We start from the raw sequence: 19,527 nt of genomic DNA on the forward strand, positions 1-19,527 counted from the left end.
GACACAGGTCATTCACATTGAGAGGAGCCAGTTAAGGTGGCCTCCTTGATGCCTTCCTCGTGATGTGTTCAAGGCATGCCAAGCTGGTAGGAGGCTAGGAAACACTAGCAGGATTATATTTAACATCTGGCCTTGATGGTTAGTTTTGATATCTTGCTTAAAGTGAATTCCATATTCTGTCTTTCACTGTCAAAATGAATATTTCATTAAAATGATACAATGTTGAACTAGTAGTAGACATTGGGGTCAAATACATATTTCCCCCACTGAGTCTAACTTGTTTGTGAAGGTGTTTTTTGTATTCTTAAAATGGGATAACACAAAAAAATCTATAAATAATTTTTATATAATAATAACTACACAATGACACAGATAACAAAAACCGAGAAACAAAGAAATCCAAGACGTACGTACGTGTGAGGAAGTCTCTAATCTGTCTGATGAGGGTCCTCAAGTCCTTGTTGCTCCGGTCAACTTTGTGTTTGGTCTTGTTGGTCTTCATAAGGATGTCGTGAGCACTCATTTTCGCATCATCTGCCTGTTGTTTGAGTGCTGACACCTGAGGATGTTATATAACATATATAGTCCGGAAGGAGCACAATCATAAAAAGTATCTGAAGTTTTAACATCATGGACTGGGGTCTCACCATCTTTGCAAGTTTGTCCACCTTCCCCATGGCATGTAATATGTCCTGTTCAGTGTCACCAGCCTTCTGCCAGCTGGAATGAACTTTTGTCAACACACCATCACATTCTTCCCCTCCACACTGAGGACCACCTTCTGCGTTCACACAGCCGAGACCCCCGCAGGCGGACAACCAACATGACTTCTGACTTGTTGGATTCCCGCATGTCTGGAGAGCCATAAAAGATCAAATTAACATTTACACACAAAGAGCAACCTCAGTGAAGGGTTGGCTTTATCCATTCAGACTCCAGCACCTTGTCTGGGTCTCATGACAGAACAGGGATGCCACTTCATCTCGTCTTAAAGCTATCAATCGTCCATCAATCATATTTGTTGATATGGGACATGTCTCATTCAATACAGACAACCCCTCCAGTATCGTTTTAGATGATTTTGACTGATCTTTAAAGAACACAGAATATCGGGTTCCATGGCTATATGGCGATATTCTATGGAATACGTATATTCTCTGGAACCTACCAAATGAATGATTCAACTCCTGTCTTTCATCAGCAAAAAAGTTTGTTTCTACATTTTTTCGTTTTTTTTTTTTTTGTAATCAGCAGTGAGCACATAAATAAGTTTCAGGAAAATAAAATTCCTGTTTAAAAAAGGGACAAAACCAGCTTTTTGTGATAGGATACATTTCAAGCGTAACTTTTCCCTTTGACGCAAATGTAAACGACACACAATTTGGTTGTTTTGAATCAAAACAATTTCACATTTGGAATGAAACTATTAAAAGCATCTGCGTGCTACAATCCCATGTTCAGCTTCCTCCTTGCTGTCATATACTGTATGTTTTTATTTTCCATTCAAATTCATATGCTGAGCTTTTGTTAAATGCACTTCTGCAAACGTCTGGCTGTTTTCACTGCACTACAAATGACATCCATTAGTGAACGGTTAACGCATCACCTCTTTTTGCCTCGAGTGCAAAAACACATCTTTGGTAAGTCAACACTTGAATAACGCAGTAAGTATAGCTCGTTTTTTGGTCTTGTTTATATGTTTATATTGGCTTTTCTTGCTATCTTACATGTCCAGGTTTTTGGTTTTAGTGTGCTTTTTGTGTCTTTCTGCAGCTGCAACATCTGATTTCCTTGTTGCGTGATAAATCGCGTACAATCTAATTAACTCCGAGTTGGTGGTGGTGGGGATTTTTGGCTGAATAAATGATTGTATGACAAAACATACAAAAATGTGCTTAGCCGAATAATCACATATTTCTCCTCCCACACCAACCAGATGCTGGCCAGACTCTGCGACGCGCTCCCAGATGTTTCCTGCCATCTCGTCCAACTAAGACTTGAAGACCCTCGCCGGCATCTGTACCTTGTGGCTGAGCTCTGTCAGGTCCAAAGTCTGTATTTGTCCAGCCAGTTCATCCAGTCTCTGAGCATGCTCAGTGTGTCTCCTGAGGAACTTGTCCCTGGTTTGGTTCATCTTGTCCCCAGTGAGTTCCCGTAGTTTAGCAGAGTTCTCCACAGGACTGTCAGCGTCAATAGTTGAGGCATTTGCTTGACCTTCAGCCGCCTGAGACTGCAGGAAGTACTTACTAACACTGTTTGCAGCGCCTGTCAACACAGAAATACACATTGAAATAATCACTAATAAGAAGAAGAAGAAGAATAAACACCTAATAATTAATTATGGGCCTAATGCTGGCATAAAAATGGGATCTGGGTATCGTGATCTCCCTTTAATGAAAGCTGATGAAAAGCACAAAATTGGAATTTGGCTGAAATTGCAGCATCATGCGGTTAATAAATACTGTGGCGTTCCTAAATTCTGGGCATCAAATACTCAAATCCCCGCTGTACAGAACGTGTCAGTTCTCTCACCTCTGATGTCGGAGTTCTTAATGAACTCAACCTGATCCAAAATGTCCTGAACTGTCTGCTCCAGTTTCTGAGCATGCGCCGTCAGCAATTTCAGTTCATTCTCCATGATGTTGTCATCTTCCTGCACGTCGAGCAGCGTCCTTTCAGTGTCATTCAGTGACTGGCTAAGACCCTCCATCAAGTCACTGACGGACACATGTCATTGGTTAGCTTTGACATATTAAAGCTAGTCAGTTCAGACAAATCCATTCTCACCTAGCCTCTTGTAGGAGCTGCTGGATCTCGCTTAGTGGTTGAGAGGCGGGGTTCTGGTTCAGGATGGCGTAGATGTCGGAGGCGCTCCTCTCCATGATATCAATCGGTTTTCTGTAGGGTCCAGCGACTCCGCTAGCTTTGATAGCATTCACCTTGTTTGCAAGGCGGTGTGTCTGATTTGTGAGCTGCCCAACGACAGCATCCCATTCCGAGAAGCACTGGTGGCACCGCTTGCAGTTAGGGAAGGTACCAGAGAACCCACGGGCGCATGTGTCGCAGCGTGGTCCGGACACGCCTTCTTCACATGCACAGTGACCGTTGTTTCTGTTGCATTGCTGCTGAGCGATCCCACGAGGATCACAGTCACATGCTGATGAAAGAACCACACATGGCTTTAGACTGGGAACCGATGGATTCTTACTACAATAACACTTTCATTTAACATTTTATATGGAGTTTCTGGGGAGAGAATAACATGGTAATATAACGTGAATAAAGTCAAAATGACAAAAAGAGATTTTACAAGAAAGTTTCAATGAAACGGGAAAAGAATGCTGCAATTTTACGAGTAGAAATCAAAATCTTGTGTTTTTTTCCCCCACTTTTCTGACCTATAAATGTTGTTAAAATGTTGTATTCTCATGTTCAACTATGCCAAAGTTTCAATATAATGACGTTTGTGCAATTGGAAGTGAGTCCTGAAAGAAGTTTAAAGAAGTTTGGGATGGCTCTGAACGCTCGGTTTCAGAGAGTTTTTTTTCTAACACTGTGACATCACAGTGACCCGGACTTCCTTATATGGGCGTGCTGGGCACAAGCTATACAAGCTGTTCCCTGTACAAGCTGAGTAAGCCCAATCACAACTTAGTGGGCGTGGCTGGAGGCGGGCTGTGGGTGGAATAAATTAAAAGAGACCGTCAAGCCAAGGAAATACAGCTGAAATAGGTGCAGATTCTGGAAGATCTTGAAAGCTTTCTTTCTTATTGTGTATAGCTGCTCTATTGGAGTCCACAACTCAATACAAAAGCCGGGAATTTGCATAATAGGTCCACTTTGAGAGAAAAAAAGTTGCAATTTTATGAGAATAAACTTTTAATATGACAAATATAATATTTATAATAATTATAATAACTATTATTACTATAACATAATAATAATAATAATAATTTAATATTATGGAAAAAATAATTTCATTGTAATAACTTAGATTTGAAAAAAAGTGTTTTAAAAATGTTGTAAGAAACAACAAAACTAAGTAAAGTTGCAATATTAGGATGGGGAAAAGTTATAATATTATTGTAATGAAATTAAAATATTGTGGGAATAAAGTCATAGACATTTTTCTGTGGACATTTTAAAGTAAAGCATTACAGAAATCATCGATACATCCATTTTCTATGTACAGTGTTCGGAATTCTTGTGCATTTTAATCCATCCAATGAACTGTCGACCAAAAAGCAGCAACGCTGCACATTACTGTGTTATTAATAATTAACATGTCAACATTTCTTAAAGGCAAAAACACATGAAATATTATTTTATATGCAGCTACATACATTCAGGCATTATTAAGGAGGTATACATATAAAATCAGCAAATACTTATTTTCCCCAATCTATGTCAGAGTCGAAGTGTCAGAGAATTACCGTAATACCATAATGAAAATGACATGTTCACCTACCATGACATTGGACCTCCGGGTCTCCCCAGAACAGCTCTCTACACTCTCTGCATGTCCTGCCTCCAAAACCTGGCCTACATGAACACTGACCGCTGATCTGTGGAAATAAGTTCTGTGTTCTGACATCATGTTTAGCTGCAACAACCGATTTTGGATAGCAGCACCGCTTACCTCATTGCACGACGTCTCGTAGGAATGCTTAGCGTCGCAGTCACAAGCCTGGCAGCCGCTACCGCTTGCCATGTTCCACGTGTCAGGCGCACAACGGTCACAGCGCAGGCCAATCACATTGGGGAGACACTGGCACTGACCACTAGCGCGGTCACAGTGACAGTCACCTGATGATGGACAGCTGGTGGAATCACTGCCCAGTGGATGACAAATGCACTCTGTGGAATACAGCAAGGTAATAATCAGTAACTGCAACTCTCTCTCTCTCTCTCTCTCTCCAAACGTCCTCGTTAGCGTCTATGTGGAAACAAGAACCGGAAGTGCAATAAAACCAACAATGAAGCTGCTTTCAAAACATACAATGTGTCAGAATTAGGGCTGTCAATGATTTTATGCAGAGAAGCCCACAGGAGAACGACATGGCTTCGGAAGATTCTGATAACTGACAAGAGTTAGTTGGAGGTACGCCTGCACATGTTTGCAGCTTTCTTCTTTGACATTATTGGAAAATCAAAAGAAAGCTCCACAAGAGTTCCACAAGTCTGGTTCAATTTCCAGATGCTTGAAGGCCCGCGTTCTGTTCCAATTATCCACAATCATAAACAGAAACACGGGAATGTCCAGCCATCACACCCACAAGGAAGGGCAGGATGTCTTTGTCCCAGAGATACACACGTCTGAAATGTGCCAATCAACCCTCGAACCAAAGCTAAAGACTTGTGAAGATGATGGCTAAAGCTGGTAATCACGTGTCATTCCGGTGTTCCACTCTATCAAGAAGAGTAGTACTACAAAAACAACAAAAAAAGGTTCACTTGTGAAACCTTTCACCTGTGGTGTAGTTAAAGTCGAAACATAAATTCCATGCATTGAACAAAACCAAAACACTTATTAGTTAGTTATTACAAGTTGCATATTCACAATCTGAAAGCAAAATTCTGACATAATTCTATAGCTCTGACACATCGATCGGTCAATCGGTCGATCCCTACTCATAACCTCATCACTATTCAAAAGATACTTTTAGAAAACATAAGGCATTTGAATAATAGCCAAACAAAAGTGTGACCTCCACTGAAATTCTCAAAAAATTCCACGTGCAGTGAAATCAACTTACTCTTGCAGTCCTGCAGTAGGGCATTGCCATAGTATCCCAGCATGCAATATTCACAGGAATCCCCCTCACTGTGGTACAGGCAGCGAAGGCACTCGCCAGTTCGGACGTCACAGGATTGTGGGTCCAGCATATCAATGTTGTTGTTGCACTGGCAGGGCTGGCACGACCCTCCGCCCACATCAGGGTTTCCATAGTAACCAGGGGAGCACTCATCACATCGAGCACCTGAAAAGAAAAATTCCTTTACCTCAATTTCTGTAGTTATATTTCTCAATTTCTGAAATTCATGAATTTTTCCACGATATTGTATTTAATTGCGATGTGACAGTGAGCTTAAAAATGGAGCAAAGTAAAAATAGTTAAAGGAAGAATTTGAGTGCGGAATAACATACTGTGTGCTGTGGATCGATTAAAATATTTGATCGTGATTAATTGCATTTTTGGTCCATAGTTAACTCACAATTAATCGCAGATGAAAATAAGTTTTTATCTATAGGTGAAATCTCAAATTCAATGTGCAACTACAACGATAATTACATCAAATGTAAAAGGACATCAATTTGGGGAACTAAGGCCATTATTTAAAAAAACAGTCAGCAAACATATTTTTGTATTACTGTTTTTCTTTTATTATTAGCATATTAGCTCTTAAACTCGCCCACAGACATTCAAGAAATACAAAATGTGAGCAAGTGAAACCTCTCACACTTTTGGTTTTGGTTTATTTGTGTCAGCTCAAAATAAGATTAGCATATTTATGATTTTTTTATATGATGATTTTTATATTGATATGATGATTCTAAATGTTTGTGAGTAAAAAGCCTATTTAGGAAGATTCAGAAAGGATTATTATTAAAGAATTGCCTCCATGCACCTTTCCTTCATGAAATGTCCAAATGAAAATACCTAAAACATAGGGCAATAGTCATACAACATTTCATCCAAATTGCAAACCTATTTTATTTCATTTCTCTTTTAAAACACATAGAAATACATAGAAATTAATCATTATATTACAGTAAATATTATTGTATTACAATACTGTAACTATTTCCACAGTTTTTGAATGTTTAATGCAATGTGCGATTTGTCCTACTTTTTCAACGGTCATTGAACGCACCGACGCACTGTTCTCCGATGCAAGAGGGATGTATTTGGATGTATTTCCACCCTTTTTCTTTCACCTCATATTTGCTCCCAAATGCTGATACTATGTGGGAATGCATAAAGGTAAGATTTGATGACTTTGAGTGCTAATGTGCATCATTGTGGTAGTTCCATGCTAAATGGCTAACGCTAGCAAAACACTGGACTTCAGCCACGATCATCACATTGACAGCCCGTCAATAGCAGCTGGAACTCCAATTTAGCTGGCAGTTTAATGCAAAAATCATCAGAGAGATGTAAACATGTGAAAAGCACTGGTTAGTTGGGCCACTCTTATGCCAAGGTAGCACTGTATATGACAATAAAAACAATACCTGCACTGCTCCAGTCTCTGGCAGGCCATGGAATCCAGGATAAGTCAAACACAGCGACAGTAGATACAAATAACTTTGGTCTTGCTACAAGAGCCATCTACCAGGGCTTTGAAGCTAACTTTACCAATCTAAATACTATTTTCTTTCTCCATTTGCCATCAATATTTGTTCCAGCTTGTGGCTACAGAGTTACCGTGCTTCAACCAAACTACGGTGGGGGCCGAGGGTCAAACTCAAACAGGTCAAACAGGAGCTCACATTAATCGCGCATCAAAAAATGTTCCGCCGCGCCATTAAAGGGAACTTCCGTTAATACGTCATTAACATGTTAACTTTGATATTCCTAATATTAACACAATTATGCTTTTTTCACCTTTCCTGTTTGTGGTGGGAACCATCATTTTTTAAAATGAAACATATATCTATTTGTACATCTGTGCTAATAAAATGTATACACGTAAAACCAATTGATGTCTCCCATACAATGTTGAAGTACCTTTGTATCCAGTGTCACAGACGCAGAAGGCTTGTTGAGAATCATCGGTACGGAAACAACTTCTTGCAAACTGCCGCAGACTACTAGGGCCGTCAGGACACATGCAGGGGCGGCAGTGGTCAGCTGCACCCAGCATGGGATTGCCGTAGTATCCATCCAAACACCTTAACAGGAAAGAATGATGGTGAGATTCTCTCGAGTTATTTATAACAGATCAGAATCCGTGTCAGAATCAGAACCAACTCTATTGGGCAAGTACATAGAAAAGGAGTTTGAAGTCGATAGCTGGTGTCACTCTCTGGAGAAGATGGGTTAGTGACTTGTTTGTGACTTTGGCGCTTAAAGGGCTATATCGGTTTTCATTGAGTAAACTAGAGTCATGTATATTTGCCTTGGAACATCTTATGCGCTGGAACTCACCTGTCACAGTTGTGTCCTGTACTGTAGTGTCTGCAACTGAGGCACTCTCCAGTGAGATCATCACAGTCTTCTGTGTGCCCATTACAGGAGCACGGGCGGCAAGTTGGGAAGCCCCAGTGGCCTGGCAGACAGCGATTACACCGACGTCCATACGCTCCCGAAACACAAGCACACTGACCGGTGACGTGATCGCAAACCGGGGTCTGTGAGCCTTGAGGGTCGCAGTCACATACTGCAAACACAAAGACAGAACATCAGTTCAGATTCTGGATATACCTTCACGCTTATCAGCATGGATTTTTTTAGATACACGCGAGAGATCGAGGGAAATGTTTTTTTCAGGGACGATACCTAATTTATACTGTGCCGCTCTTTCTCTGGCCGGAATCAATCACGAGCTATCAGTGCACAAATCAGGTCATAATACAGTAGAACATACAGTAACAGTCTGACTTATGGGGCTTTAGTTAAACGCGCACGGCCCACTGGACTGCACATCAGAGACAACGCGTGTCACCATGTAGACCACCTCTGTCACATTAAACACAGCTGTATGAAAATAATAAATATATATCCTGCAGCCAGATTTTAACAATGAATGTTATATGAATCTTTAGTTGTCTAATGGCTCACTTTGTTTGCTCTGTTTCCACAAAGTCCATGTTGTGTGTTGGCTCATTTGCATAATACAGTGATTGGTTCTTTACGATTGGATGAGGGGAGAGGCGGGAGGGACGTGTATGCACCCAGCCACGGAGATGAGCGATGAGCCGGCTCCAGTTGGCATCATATTTCAGGAGATATGTAAGTCACAACAGTGGAAAAAGCATAATAGAAAAGTACAGTCAAAACTATGACTGAATGAATTGAGTTAACCGAGTCACAAATTGGTGCTAAAGGATATTATTGTTTACATTTTTGAGACCAAATAAACTATTGTTATGATGACATATAATAATAACCATCATCATCAATTTTTCACATTTTCACTCTGTAAAATGGCGGAATTGTCCTGTGTGACATGTATTTTCTTAAAGGCAATTGATACTGATGGCCCCTAAGCCACACTTTGGACACCCGCTAAATGCTAAACTAAACCACATGTGCCACACTCCAGCCCGACTGTTTGGAAAATAGCATCGAGTTGGCCAACCTGGCAGACCTAATCAGACAAAGTGTTTATTTAAAGTGTTCATTTTCATTTTAAAAGTGGAAACAATATTGTACATATATAGGACAAAATGCACTACCATTCTTTATAAGGGTGCAAGATTGAGACCAAAAGTCAAAATGATTGAATACACAAGTGGTAATGTCCAGTTCAGCCCAAAAACTAAAGTAGGTTTTGACTTTTGGCCCCCTTCTGTGTGACAAGATAATTATTTAGGCATTTACAAACACAGCTGTGACATATCCTGTGGGTATATATATGTATACGTGGGTATATGCATACGTGGGCATATACATACATACGTGGGTATATACATATGTATATATACCTTTGCAGCCACTTGGTCCAAACTGGAATGTGGCTGGAGCACATCTGTTGCACTCTCTGCCGATGACGTGACGGCGGCACTGACACTGGCCTCCATTTGGGTCGCACACTGTGCTTAGAGATCCTTGTGGGTCACACTGGCATTCTGAAAAATTCAGATAAGTCTACATTCTGATCTTTTGATTGTGAATTTTACTCAACATCACCAGTCTCCTGTCATACTCGTACCTTTAGCTCCCTGGTGTAGCATTGCAGAAATGCTAAAGATAAAGTTTCTGCAAATTTCGGTCGTCTGTGTCTTGATCACGCTTTGGCTGTTCTCCAAACACCGATAACGCTGAAATGTTTCCCATCCACGATTTTCGCCAGCTTCGCCTCCTTCCGAGGCAGTAAACAGGTCCAAGTTCTTACAGTGAGGCATCAGCACAATCTGACAAGAAGAAGATGTGCCGGTTCTCAAACCTGAAGGAGTTTTGTTTCAACCTTTGTGGTCACACTCGTAATTAAAGGATCCCTGACATGATGGCTACAGTTTGCTTTGTTTATTACTATGTTCCACGTCGCTTGTTTTTTTTAGAGGTTGAGACTTATCCTTCACGACGGTAGGCGTGGCCTACTCCTTGCATCATCTCTGGAAGTGACATCAGCGGAGTAACACCTCTCGGCAAAAGCAGAGTAAACAAACACCGACACCGACTTTGTTCGAAATATTTTTTCTCAAAATAGTAATCCTGCCAAAACTTGTGTTGCTGCTGGATGTTCACATGTTTTCTTTTCCAAAAGAGACTAAAATGGGCCAAGCAAATGCAGAGAGACAGGTGGAAGCCCACCTTTACAATAAATATTTGGCTTAAAAGCCAAATCTATTTTGAAAAAGAATGCTATTCCGTTGTTGGAACAGTATATTTCATGAACAGAGTAAGTCATGTCTTGTTTGCATAATGTTTTGTAAACACTATTCCACCGTAGCAACAAGGCTGCAAAGCATTATACGTGATATGAACATCTTTTCACAACAATATGTTGATGGTGGGGTGCGAGGGCTAAGGATAAGCACGCCAGAATAATTCTGTATTTTAAAGGCAACCAATCTTCATCTCCATGACTCAGGACTTAAGTCCATGTTCTCTATTTAATTTCCTAATGTTTCTCCTCGAAAAGCTATTGACATACATATTTCTCAAACCTTCACTAGAAACATCCTTTGCCCCGTACGTGTCGGTGAGAGGTGTCACTTAAGTCACTTCCGGAAATAACAATTTACAATTTACAAATTTGTTATTGTTGTATGAAAAAGGAATTTTTGCTAATTTACCGTTCACTTTCAAAAAAAGAACAATGTAGAACCCAATTACAAACAACATATAACATATTTAAACAAAGTTGATCAAATCATGCCATTGACCCTTTAAGGTCTCATCTGACAATAAAAAAATAATCTATAATAGCAGTGTCCGTTATGGTCTTCTAGTATTCAAATCTGATCCCAAAGGTTAAGGTTTTCTCACCGAATCAACAAGCGTGTATGGAGATTGAACATCACTGAGGGCGGAGTACAAAGGCAGACTAAGGCGGATGGTGTAGTTCAGACCAGATTCAAAACACACCGGTCTTGGAAGGGCCACATGTCTGAGGACGCACAAAGAACAAATGGACATGATAACAATGCAAGATATGGCAATCAATCAAGAGCCAAAACAAAAGTCAGAATTCATTCAAATGAGCATTTGGGAAGAAAGAAGATCAAGCTACATGAACAATTCAAACTGAGGCAAGACACAACTATTGCTAATTAATTGACGCATTTCCTCAAACTTATCGCATTCTGTCAATTCTGCTTTCATAGAGTGTTACAATTAGTTAATAAAAAAATTCATGAAAAGTTCAAAGTTCATTAAAAGGATAATTGGGATTTTTTTGACAAAAATTTGTACGACATCCCTATCAGCAGTTTAGTGCATCAACTGTGACTTAACCCCCCACTTAGTCCCATGAGCCGAGTTCTGGTCGAGGAGAAACCGTATTTTCTGCATTATATGGCACAGTAATATGTAATATAAATGTATATACTTCGTATGCTATATAGCTTATTATTTATGCACATATTGACTACAATTAGTTTGAAAACCATTTACAATATTTGATATATCTTTATATTTTAGGGGTGTGCAATGCAGCCCGTATTTGTATTTGTTGAGGTCAGACAAGTATTTGTATTTGTATTTGAGTGAAATTTAAAATAGACCCTCCCCCGGAAAAAAAATTAAATAACATAACAATAATAACAATAACCCAGATGGCATCAAAGGCATTTTGCATTTCAAAAATGTGAAGTAATGTGATGTCAAGAAAAGTGGGAATTCTTGGTATGAGGAAAATTGCATGAATGTCATGAGCGGTGGTGCTGCTTTGCTGCCCTCTGCTGGTCATTTGTTGCAGTACATTACATTATTATTCATTACACACCCCTGTTGCCAATTATGCTTGGACTACTTAGCCCTGCTCTTATTTGTGCCAGATTGTCTTCCTGCATCCATGCCTGCTACATGCTTCTCCCAGCATTATGTACTGTCCTTGACCTTAGTTAGTATTTTTGTGTATTTTTTCCTGCTGGGTTCTCAGCAACGTTTTGTTGTTTGTTTGTTGTATCCTCGTGTCTAGCAATAATTTTAGTTTAGGTTTTTTTCTGTGACTAGGCCAAGCAACTTTGTTTTTGTTATGGATTTTTGTGGTTTTGTATTGCATAATATTGTAATATATGTGTGACATAAGCTTTGCTTCTCTGCATCTTGCGATTCTAATTGTGGCTTTGGCCGCTCGTGATGCCGATACTGAATTAGTTGAATGTTGAGACGTTGCAACTGTCTGAATGGGTTGGGAAATGTGGAAGTAGCTCGAGTTGATGTTGGAATGAGCTGAATCGATTGAGGAATGTGGCAGTAGTTGCAGGTTTTAGGGACAAGGAGGAATTTTGGTCAAATTTAGAATTTTGGATCAACCCCAAAATGAAATGAGTTCTTCCAAATTCCATTGCGATTGCGACAATTCCTGAAATGAAAAGTTTTTTTTAACACAGACAAACCAAACATCGAGCCGCGCTTGCAACTTGCGCTTGCCGGAGGTAACAAAGATTACCGTGATCCAGGGTGAAGTGAAGTCATCTGGTGGTCATCATCTGGCACAGTATTTATACAACGACTATCTGCTCTGATTGGTCCTGGCCTCATCACTGTCATCAAAACCTCCTCCCATTGGTCAGGCAGCTGAAGGAACACATATGCATGAATATGACTGAACAAAACCTTGTAGGTGTTGTTTTGACGCTGAAATACATTATGCATCCAGTCATCCATTTTCTGTGCCGCTTATCCTGACTCGGGTCGTGGAGGTATGCTGGAGCCTATCCTAGCTGACTTCGGGCGAGAGGCGGGGTACATGGACTGGTTACATATAGACAAACAACCATTCACACTCACATTCATAGCTATGGACAATTTGGAGTGGCTAATTAACCTAGCATGTTTTTGGAATGTGGGAGGAAACCGGAGTACGGGCACAGCTGTCCTCTGATGTTTATCATTTCCGGTGTCATGGCGTGAGAAGTGAGCTGGGTCGCAGTAGCCAGCTCGTTTCCTTCTATCATAGACAAACTTTTTTCTTGAAAATTTGAAACTTCCATTATTATTATTATTATTAGATATAGTGTTGGCAGTTTGCACGGTGGATTGTGCGCAGGCCACACAGCTAGGTTCATTGGCGACTCCAAATTGTCCATAGGTATGAATGTGAGTGTGAATGGTTGTTTGTCTATATGTGCCCTGGGATTGGCTGGCCACCAGTCCAGGGTGTAACCCGCCTCTCGCCCGAAGACAGCTGGGATAGGCTCCAGCACCCCCAGCCTCGTGAGGAAAAGCGGTAGAAAATGAATGAATGAATTAATGAATAATATATATTTTATATATTTATATATATTTTTATATTTTATTTACAATAAAAGCTCTTGACATTCCAAATTACCATGTTAAATACTCTAGAAAAATGTAAGTGTATTGCTTTTTTTTGCTAACACCTAGCATGATAGTACAAAGTACTGGGAAGGCTAAACAATCTGAATCAGTTGGATATGAACTCTTGAGATCAAAGGCATTTTGCATTCCAAAAAATGGCAATGTCACAAAAAGTGTGACTTCTTGATATGTGGAAAATGGCATGAATTTCCTTATTAGTTGAATGCTTTGATGTTGGATGAATGGGCTGAGAAATGTGGGAGCAGCTAGAAGTCGAACATTTTGCATTCCAAGAACAAATGTTGATTGAGTTGATGTTGGAATTACTTGAATTGGTTGAGAAATGTGGCAGTAGTAGCAGATAATAATAATAATGAGTTGTGGGGGAAAGGGTGAATTTTGGAAAAAATTAGAATTTTAGACCATCCCCAAAATGTAATCAGTATTTCCCTGTCCCATTTCAGACAATTCCTGAAAATGTCATCCAAATCCATTCTCAAATCCATGAGAATTTTGAAGTTATTTTGATCACAAACAGACAAACGATGGTGCTTTTCACTGTGCTTGGCAAAGGTAATAACAGGTAACAAACATGTGCTGGGTTCCTATGACTTTTCAAAATTTCAAAATTCCAGTCGGTTTGCAGAAAAATGACACACATTAGTGACATTTTCAGCTATACTAAATAGGTTGCTGAAAAAAATCGGACTTGCTGCAGTTAAATGAGTGATGAAGGATGGAACGCTGTATTCATTTTGCTATAAAAGCTCAATCAAATGGGCCATTAGCCAAGACAGGAGTTTCACATTTCATACTGTATCCTACCTGAGGCTCATAACGGATGAGAATGTCGTACTCCATCGAGTGAGGAATGTTATCAATCGTGAATTCCAGGAAGGCTCCCTCGGGGACGTTAACCAGGCCAATACCTGTCCAGGTGGGGCTGTGGTCGTGAGGGTGGGGCCTCGAAACCATCACCACACCCTAAGAAACCAAACTCATTAGGCAAGCATCAAAACCACCTTTCAGTGAAGAAATACTGCTGTATTAAAAAAATTTGCTATGGATAAAACTTGAGTATCTTTTATCAAACAATCTTTTTGTGTAGTTTTGCAAGACCGGTTTCACCCCTGTATTTTGCGGTAAACGTGTGTAGGGTATCGGGTGTGGAAAAAAAGGATGAAGGATGAAGAACCTAAAAACTGTATGATAGCAAGTGAGAGCAGAAATGCACCAGACAAAAATAAATCACATTGAAAGGGATTTCAAATATAAACCACACAGTAAACACAGTACATATTGTATAGTACTTGTGTAAGTACTTTCCAAATCACATCCATTTTCCCGGTGAAACGGTCTAGGACAGGTGGATGAGACGAGATGCGTCTTTATTATTTATTAGTATTTTTGTTTACTCTTATGCAGTAGCAAAGTATAGTTTCACATACAGTATATTTTAACCATCAAAGTCTCCCTGTGGATATGCACAAGAATGTTATTTATTGTTATTTTCTAGCAAGCCTTTCAAGCCCAGGTTTTATTATGAAGAAAGTATAATTAGGCACATCTACTGAGACATCATGGCAATGGTGACTCACGGGTCCAAAGTTGGCATCTTCTGCCTCGTAGGTGTAGTGGTCGAGAGCAATGAAGTAGAATCCTGACTCAACTTGGTCACAACGGCGGCCGAACATGTGATCTCTGCAGATGCACTGACCGCTCAGCTGATCGCACCTACCAAACATGCCAACGATGTTGCGTTCAAACCAGTGTCATGTGGTCTATTTAAATCTGTGCGTACAAATTGCATAGTGAATCAGCCAATTTGTATGATCACTGACAATATGAATGTCTTACCTGTATCCAGCAGTTCATGCTAATTACATGTTAGCAGTTAATAAAAGGATTATTAGATGATGTATGAACTCACTGGTTATTAATTGCTCCGCCCAGGTCACAGTCACATGGTCTGCAGCCATCCATGTCATTACTAAGACCCCAGTGTTCAGACTGAACACACACACACACACACACAGAACAGATGTTAGCATTTATGACATCCCACCTTGTTTCATTCAAGCTCATCACACTTAACGGCACATAAAATTGACTCTCACAGTTTCTCATGGATTGTCAATGTCCTGTCGCATTTTTTGATGTTTCGGTTGTCTAACTCACCACACACTGTTCACAGTCTCGACCTGTCACCAGTCGTTTACAGAAGCACTTTCCTGTCTCACTGTCACAAGGATTCCCTCCTGGAACTGTTCCAAGCAGGCTGCAGGTACAGGCTGAAACACCATGACAATATGTCTGAATCAAATCAAATCAACTTTATTTGTACAGCACTTTTCCTGCAAAGATTAAGATATGCCTTTATTCGTCCCTCGGTGGGGAAATTTGTAGACCAAAGACCTTCAACACAAAGTGCTTTACAGAATTAAAAACAATTACCACAATTAAAAGGAAAAACAAATACTAAGAAAGCCCCTCCCTCACACCCTCCATAGTAGACACACACACACACACACACCCACGCACACACACAATCACACACAGTAGGGAGACATGGCATGGCACTGAGGATCAAGGAAACGCCACCTTTGGGGCCGTCCACACTGGGAGGAGCTGCAGGCCGTGCCATCGGGGGACCAGCACCCGGGCCCCCTGACTCCGACAGACGGGCGGACCCCCACATTAAAGGGAGGAACCCCGAGCCGGCCGGGTCGAAGGGACCCAAGGATTGCACCCCCTCAGCAGACCCGACACAGCCCCCAGTGTGGAGGACCCCCACTGAGGAAATACTGGAGTTAAAAGCTAAAAACTAAAAGCATAAAATAGGACGAAAAAGATAAAAACAAAAGAGTTGAAGTTTAAAAATATGAGTTAAAAGCCTGATTTATAAGGTGTGTCTTTAATCTTTTTTTAAAATATCAACAGCAGGCTGTTCCACAGGTGGGGGCCATAGTGGCTAAATGCTGCCTCACCGTGGGTTTTCGTCCTGGGTTTTGGTATTGTTAAAAGGCCAGAGCCGGAGGACCGCAGGGTCCGCGGGGGTTGATATGGTAAAAGCAGATCAGATAAATAAGAAGGTGCAAGGCCGTTAAGACATTTAAAAACCAGTAAGAGAATCTTAAAATCCATCCTGAAGCGGACGGGGAGCCAATGCAGCGACTTCTATACTTTCTTCACTTCAAGTCATGCACACATTGCATTAATATTGATGAACCTTCTCTCGGTCATATTCATTACAAAACTACTTTTAAAACTACTTATGTTCTTCTCAATTATACTGTTTTAATTTTTTTATTGAATTCAGGGGGGCACCCCTCCTGGGAGGATGCCAGAGCATTTCTGAAGAGGCACGACATGGAGTGGCACAAGCGACTAGGTACAGTAGCTATGGGTTCAGCAGTATTACCCAACGCTGTCTCCGTAAGTAGTATCAGTTGGTGAGATAAATAAAACAATGTTAGCATCCTACCTGAAGAGCAGCAAGAAAGCATACAAGCATATTCAAGGGCCAAAATTCATGCAGAGTTGGCAGGTGTGATATTAGTTACACCCAAAGTAGGGTGTTTGTGTGTGGATGCCATCCATCCAGTCAGATTCCTCTCTTACCCTCGCAGCCTTCAGTGTCATCACTGAGTCCGTAGTACGCTTGTTTGCAGCGGTCGCAGCGTTCACCCTCCACATTGGCTTTGCAGCGGCACTGACCAGCAATGAGTCCGACTCGAATGTCTGTCCTCCCATCACAGAGTCCTCCATACTGGGAGCCCAGGGGGTCACAACTGCAGGCTACCAAGAAAAAAAGAGGACAATATTTGGTTTGTTGAAGCACAAAGTTAAACACATGAATGTACTCACCCTTAATGGAATAAGTAAAGATTTTGTTGAACCTTCTAGATCAGGGGTGGGCAAACTACGGCCCGGGGGCCACATCCGGCCCGCCAAGTGTTTCAATATGGCCCGCCTGTTTTTTCCAAAGTATTTCATTTAAACTCAACACATAACCTGGCATCGTGGCTTGGGCCAACTTTTTGATGGTTGAGGTAGCTGCTTTATCAATTTCGTTATTTGATGTGGTCTGTTACAAAATACTCCTGGAAAAAGGAGCACAAGCACAATAATAATAATAATAATAATAATAATAATAATAATAATAATAATAATAATAATAATAATAATAATAATAATAATAATAATAATAATAATAATAATAATAATAATAATAATAATAATAATAATAATAATGTTGTCAATAATGATAATAATACTACTATTAGATTAATATTGTTGTTAATAATAATAAATAATAATATTAATATAATAATGGTAGTAATATTATTATTATTAACAAAATAATAATAATAATATAATAACATTACTATAACTAATAATAATAATTCTAATAAAATAACAATAATAATAATAATACATTTATAACACACTTTACATCAAATAAATGATTTCAAAGTGCACATATAGCAGATTGCATGACACTTTTACATGTAAAATATGTGTAAAAATATAGGTGTAAAAATGGACTGTTACGTGTAAAATACTACATAATCCCCCCCCCCCCGTCAATTTTGTTAAATTAATGCGGCCCGCGAGTCAAAAAGTTTGCCCACCCCTGTTCTAGATCCAATAAAGATCATGTGCATATTTGATAGTGGATTCTACAGAATCAACATTTAGCATGTTAATTTTAGCATGGTAGCATTTTTAACCATTTTCCCAAGTATAGGACACTTATATAAAGACTGAGCATTATCGTGCTAGGTATGAGCATGCAAACATTAGCACTTTAGCATTGCTAGCATACTAACATTAGCATAGTACAAATTTTATCCATTTTCATAACTAGACACAGATATAAACACTTTGCACTACTATGCTACGTGTTAGAATATATGCTAACATTAGCAATGTAAATATGTACGTAAAATGAATGTAAGACTAATATTTATGTTGTGAATCACAATATGGGAGGAACTATGGCACTTGGCAGAGGTCTGCGCTCTCCAAGTGCTTTTCTAGTTCAAATTGTGATATGCAGTATTCTACACTTACCAGTAAGTATCAGTAGGTGACAGTTACAAGACTTGATAACCAGAACAAAAGGGTTTTATTGCCGGTTTGAATTACTCACAACAGACAAAACAATAACATTATCATCATAATAATAAAACCTAAATTTAAAAACCTCAATGTCAGTTTCTGTACATCTGGAACAATGCATTGCAACACACGAGCATGGGTTTTATTTATGCCTTAAATCAGTGCTCCCTAAACCCTGGGCTGTGGCCCGGTGCCAGTCCGTGGGTGGGACCGAACTAGGCCGTGGAAAACTTTCAGGATGCCAAAAAAAAACTAAAGCACTTTAAAAATACAAGAATACATACATCAAATTGTATGTAAATGCATATCAAGATTAGAAGTATGGGCCATTATTTAATTTACTGTATTTTCTGGACTATAAGTCGCTCCAAAGTGTTTTAAGTACAGTAACTGTTTTGTTTTCTTCATGGCAGTAAGAGTAGCCTCCGCTTTAGGCAAGCGCCTAACAAGTTTCTCACTTACTCCAAACTTTCTCTCTGCTGCTCGATGACTGTTTTCAGCTGCACATTTCACTACTTGAAGTTTGTAGTCTGCAGAATATGATTTTCTTTTGGGGAGCATTTGTGTTGTGTCTCAGTTGTCTTTGTAAGCTAACGTCTACTGTTTAAATATTGAATTGTTAAGGAGTTGGAGATATCAGTGTGAAAGTCTACAGTGCCCTCTTGTGGCTGTGGAATTATATATATATTTGTTTTCATTTCTAAGTCGCAGGAAAAGCCAACCTATGAAAAAAGGTTTGACTCAC

The 19,527-nt window shown here is 39.9% G+C and overlaps 1 protein-coding gene across 1 annotated transcript in view; it reads right to left on the reverse strand.

Annotated features, from left to right (window-relative positions):
- Nucleotides 1-19,527, reverse strand: part of lamb1a (laminin, beta 1a) — a 36,118-nt gene that overhangs the window by 4,904 nt on the left and 11,687 nt on the right. The window contains exons 10-28 of the mRNA XM_058087927.1: nt 17,280-17,456; nt 15,837-15,949; nt 15,589-15,668; nt 15,257-15,392; nt 14,484-14,642; nt 12,787-12,914; nt 11,160-11,280; nt 9,880-10,081; nt 9,653-9,796; nt 8,154-8,385; nt 7,734-7,897; nt 5,757-5,981; nt 4,640-4,857; nt 4,469-4,565; nt 2,788-3,157; nt 2,533-2,717; nt 2,024-2,265; nt 648-854; nt 415-559 (exon numbers count right to left, since the gene is read on the reverse strand). Of these exons, the coding sequence (XP_057943910.1) occupies nt 415-559; nt 648-854; nt 2,024-2,265; nt 2,533-2,717; nt 2,788-3,157; nt 4,469-4,565; nt 4,640-4,857; nt 5,757-5,981; nt 7,734-7,897; nt 8,154-8,385; nt 9,653-9,796; nt 9,880-10,081; nt 11,160-11,280; nt 12,787-12,914; nt 14,484-14,642; nt 15,257-15,392; nt 15,589-15,668; nt 15,837-15,949; nt 17,280-17,456 (3,345 nt within the window). The remainder of the gene's footprint in view (nt 1-414; nt 560-647; nt 855-2,023; nt 2,266-2,532; nt 2,718-2,787; nt 3,158-4,468; nt 4,566-4,639; nt 4,858-5,756; nt 5,982-7,733; nt 7,898-8,153; nt 8,386-9,652; nt 9,797-9,879; nt 10,082-11,159; nt 11,281-12,786; nt 12,915-14,483; nt 14,643-15,256; nt 15,393-15,588; nt 15,669-15,836; nt 15,950-17,279; nt 17,457-19,527) is intronic.

The sequence above is a fragment of the Doryrhamphus excisus genome, chromosome 11 (assembly GCF_030265055.1).
Source record: "Doryrhamphus excisus isolate RoL2022-K1 chromosome 11, RoL_Dexc_1.0, whole genome shotgun sequence".
In the NCBI taxonomy this organism is placed as follows: domain Eukaryota; kingdom Metazoa; phylum Chordata; class Actinopteri; order Syngnathiformes; family Syngnathidae; genus Doryrhamphus; species Doryrhamphus excisus.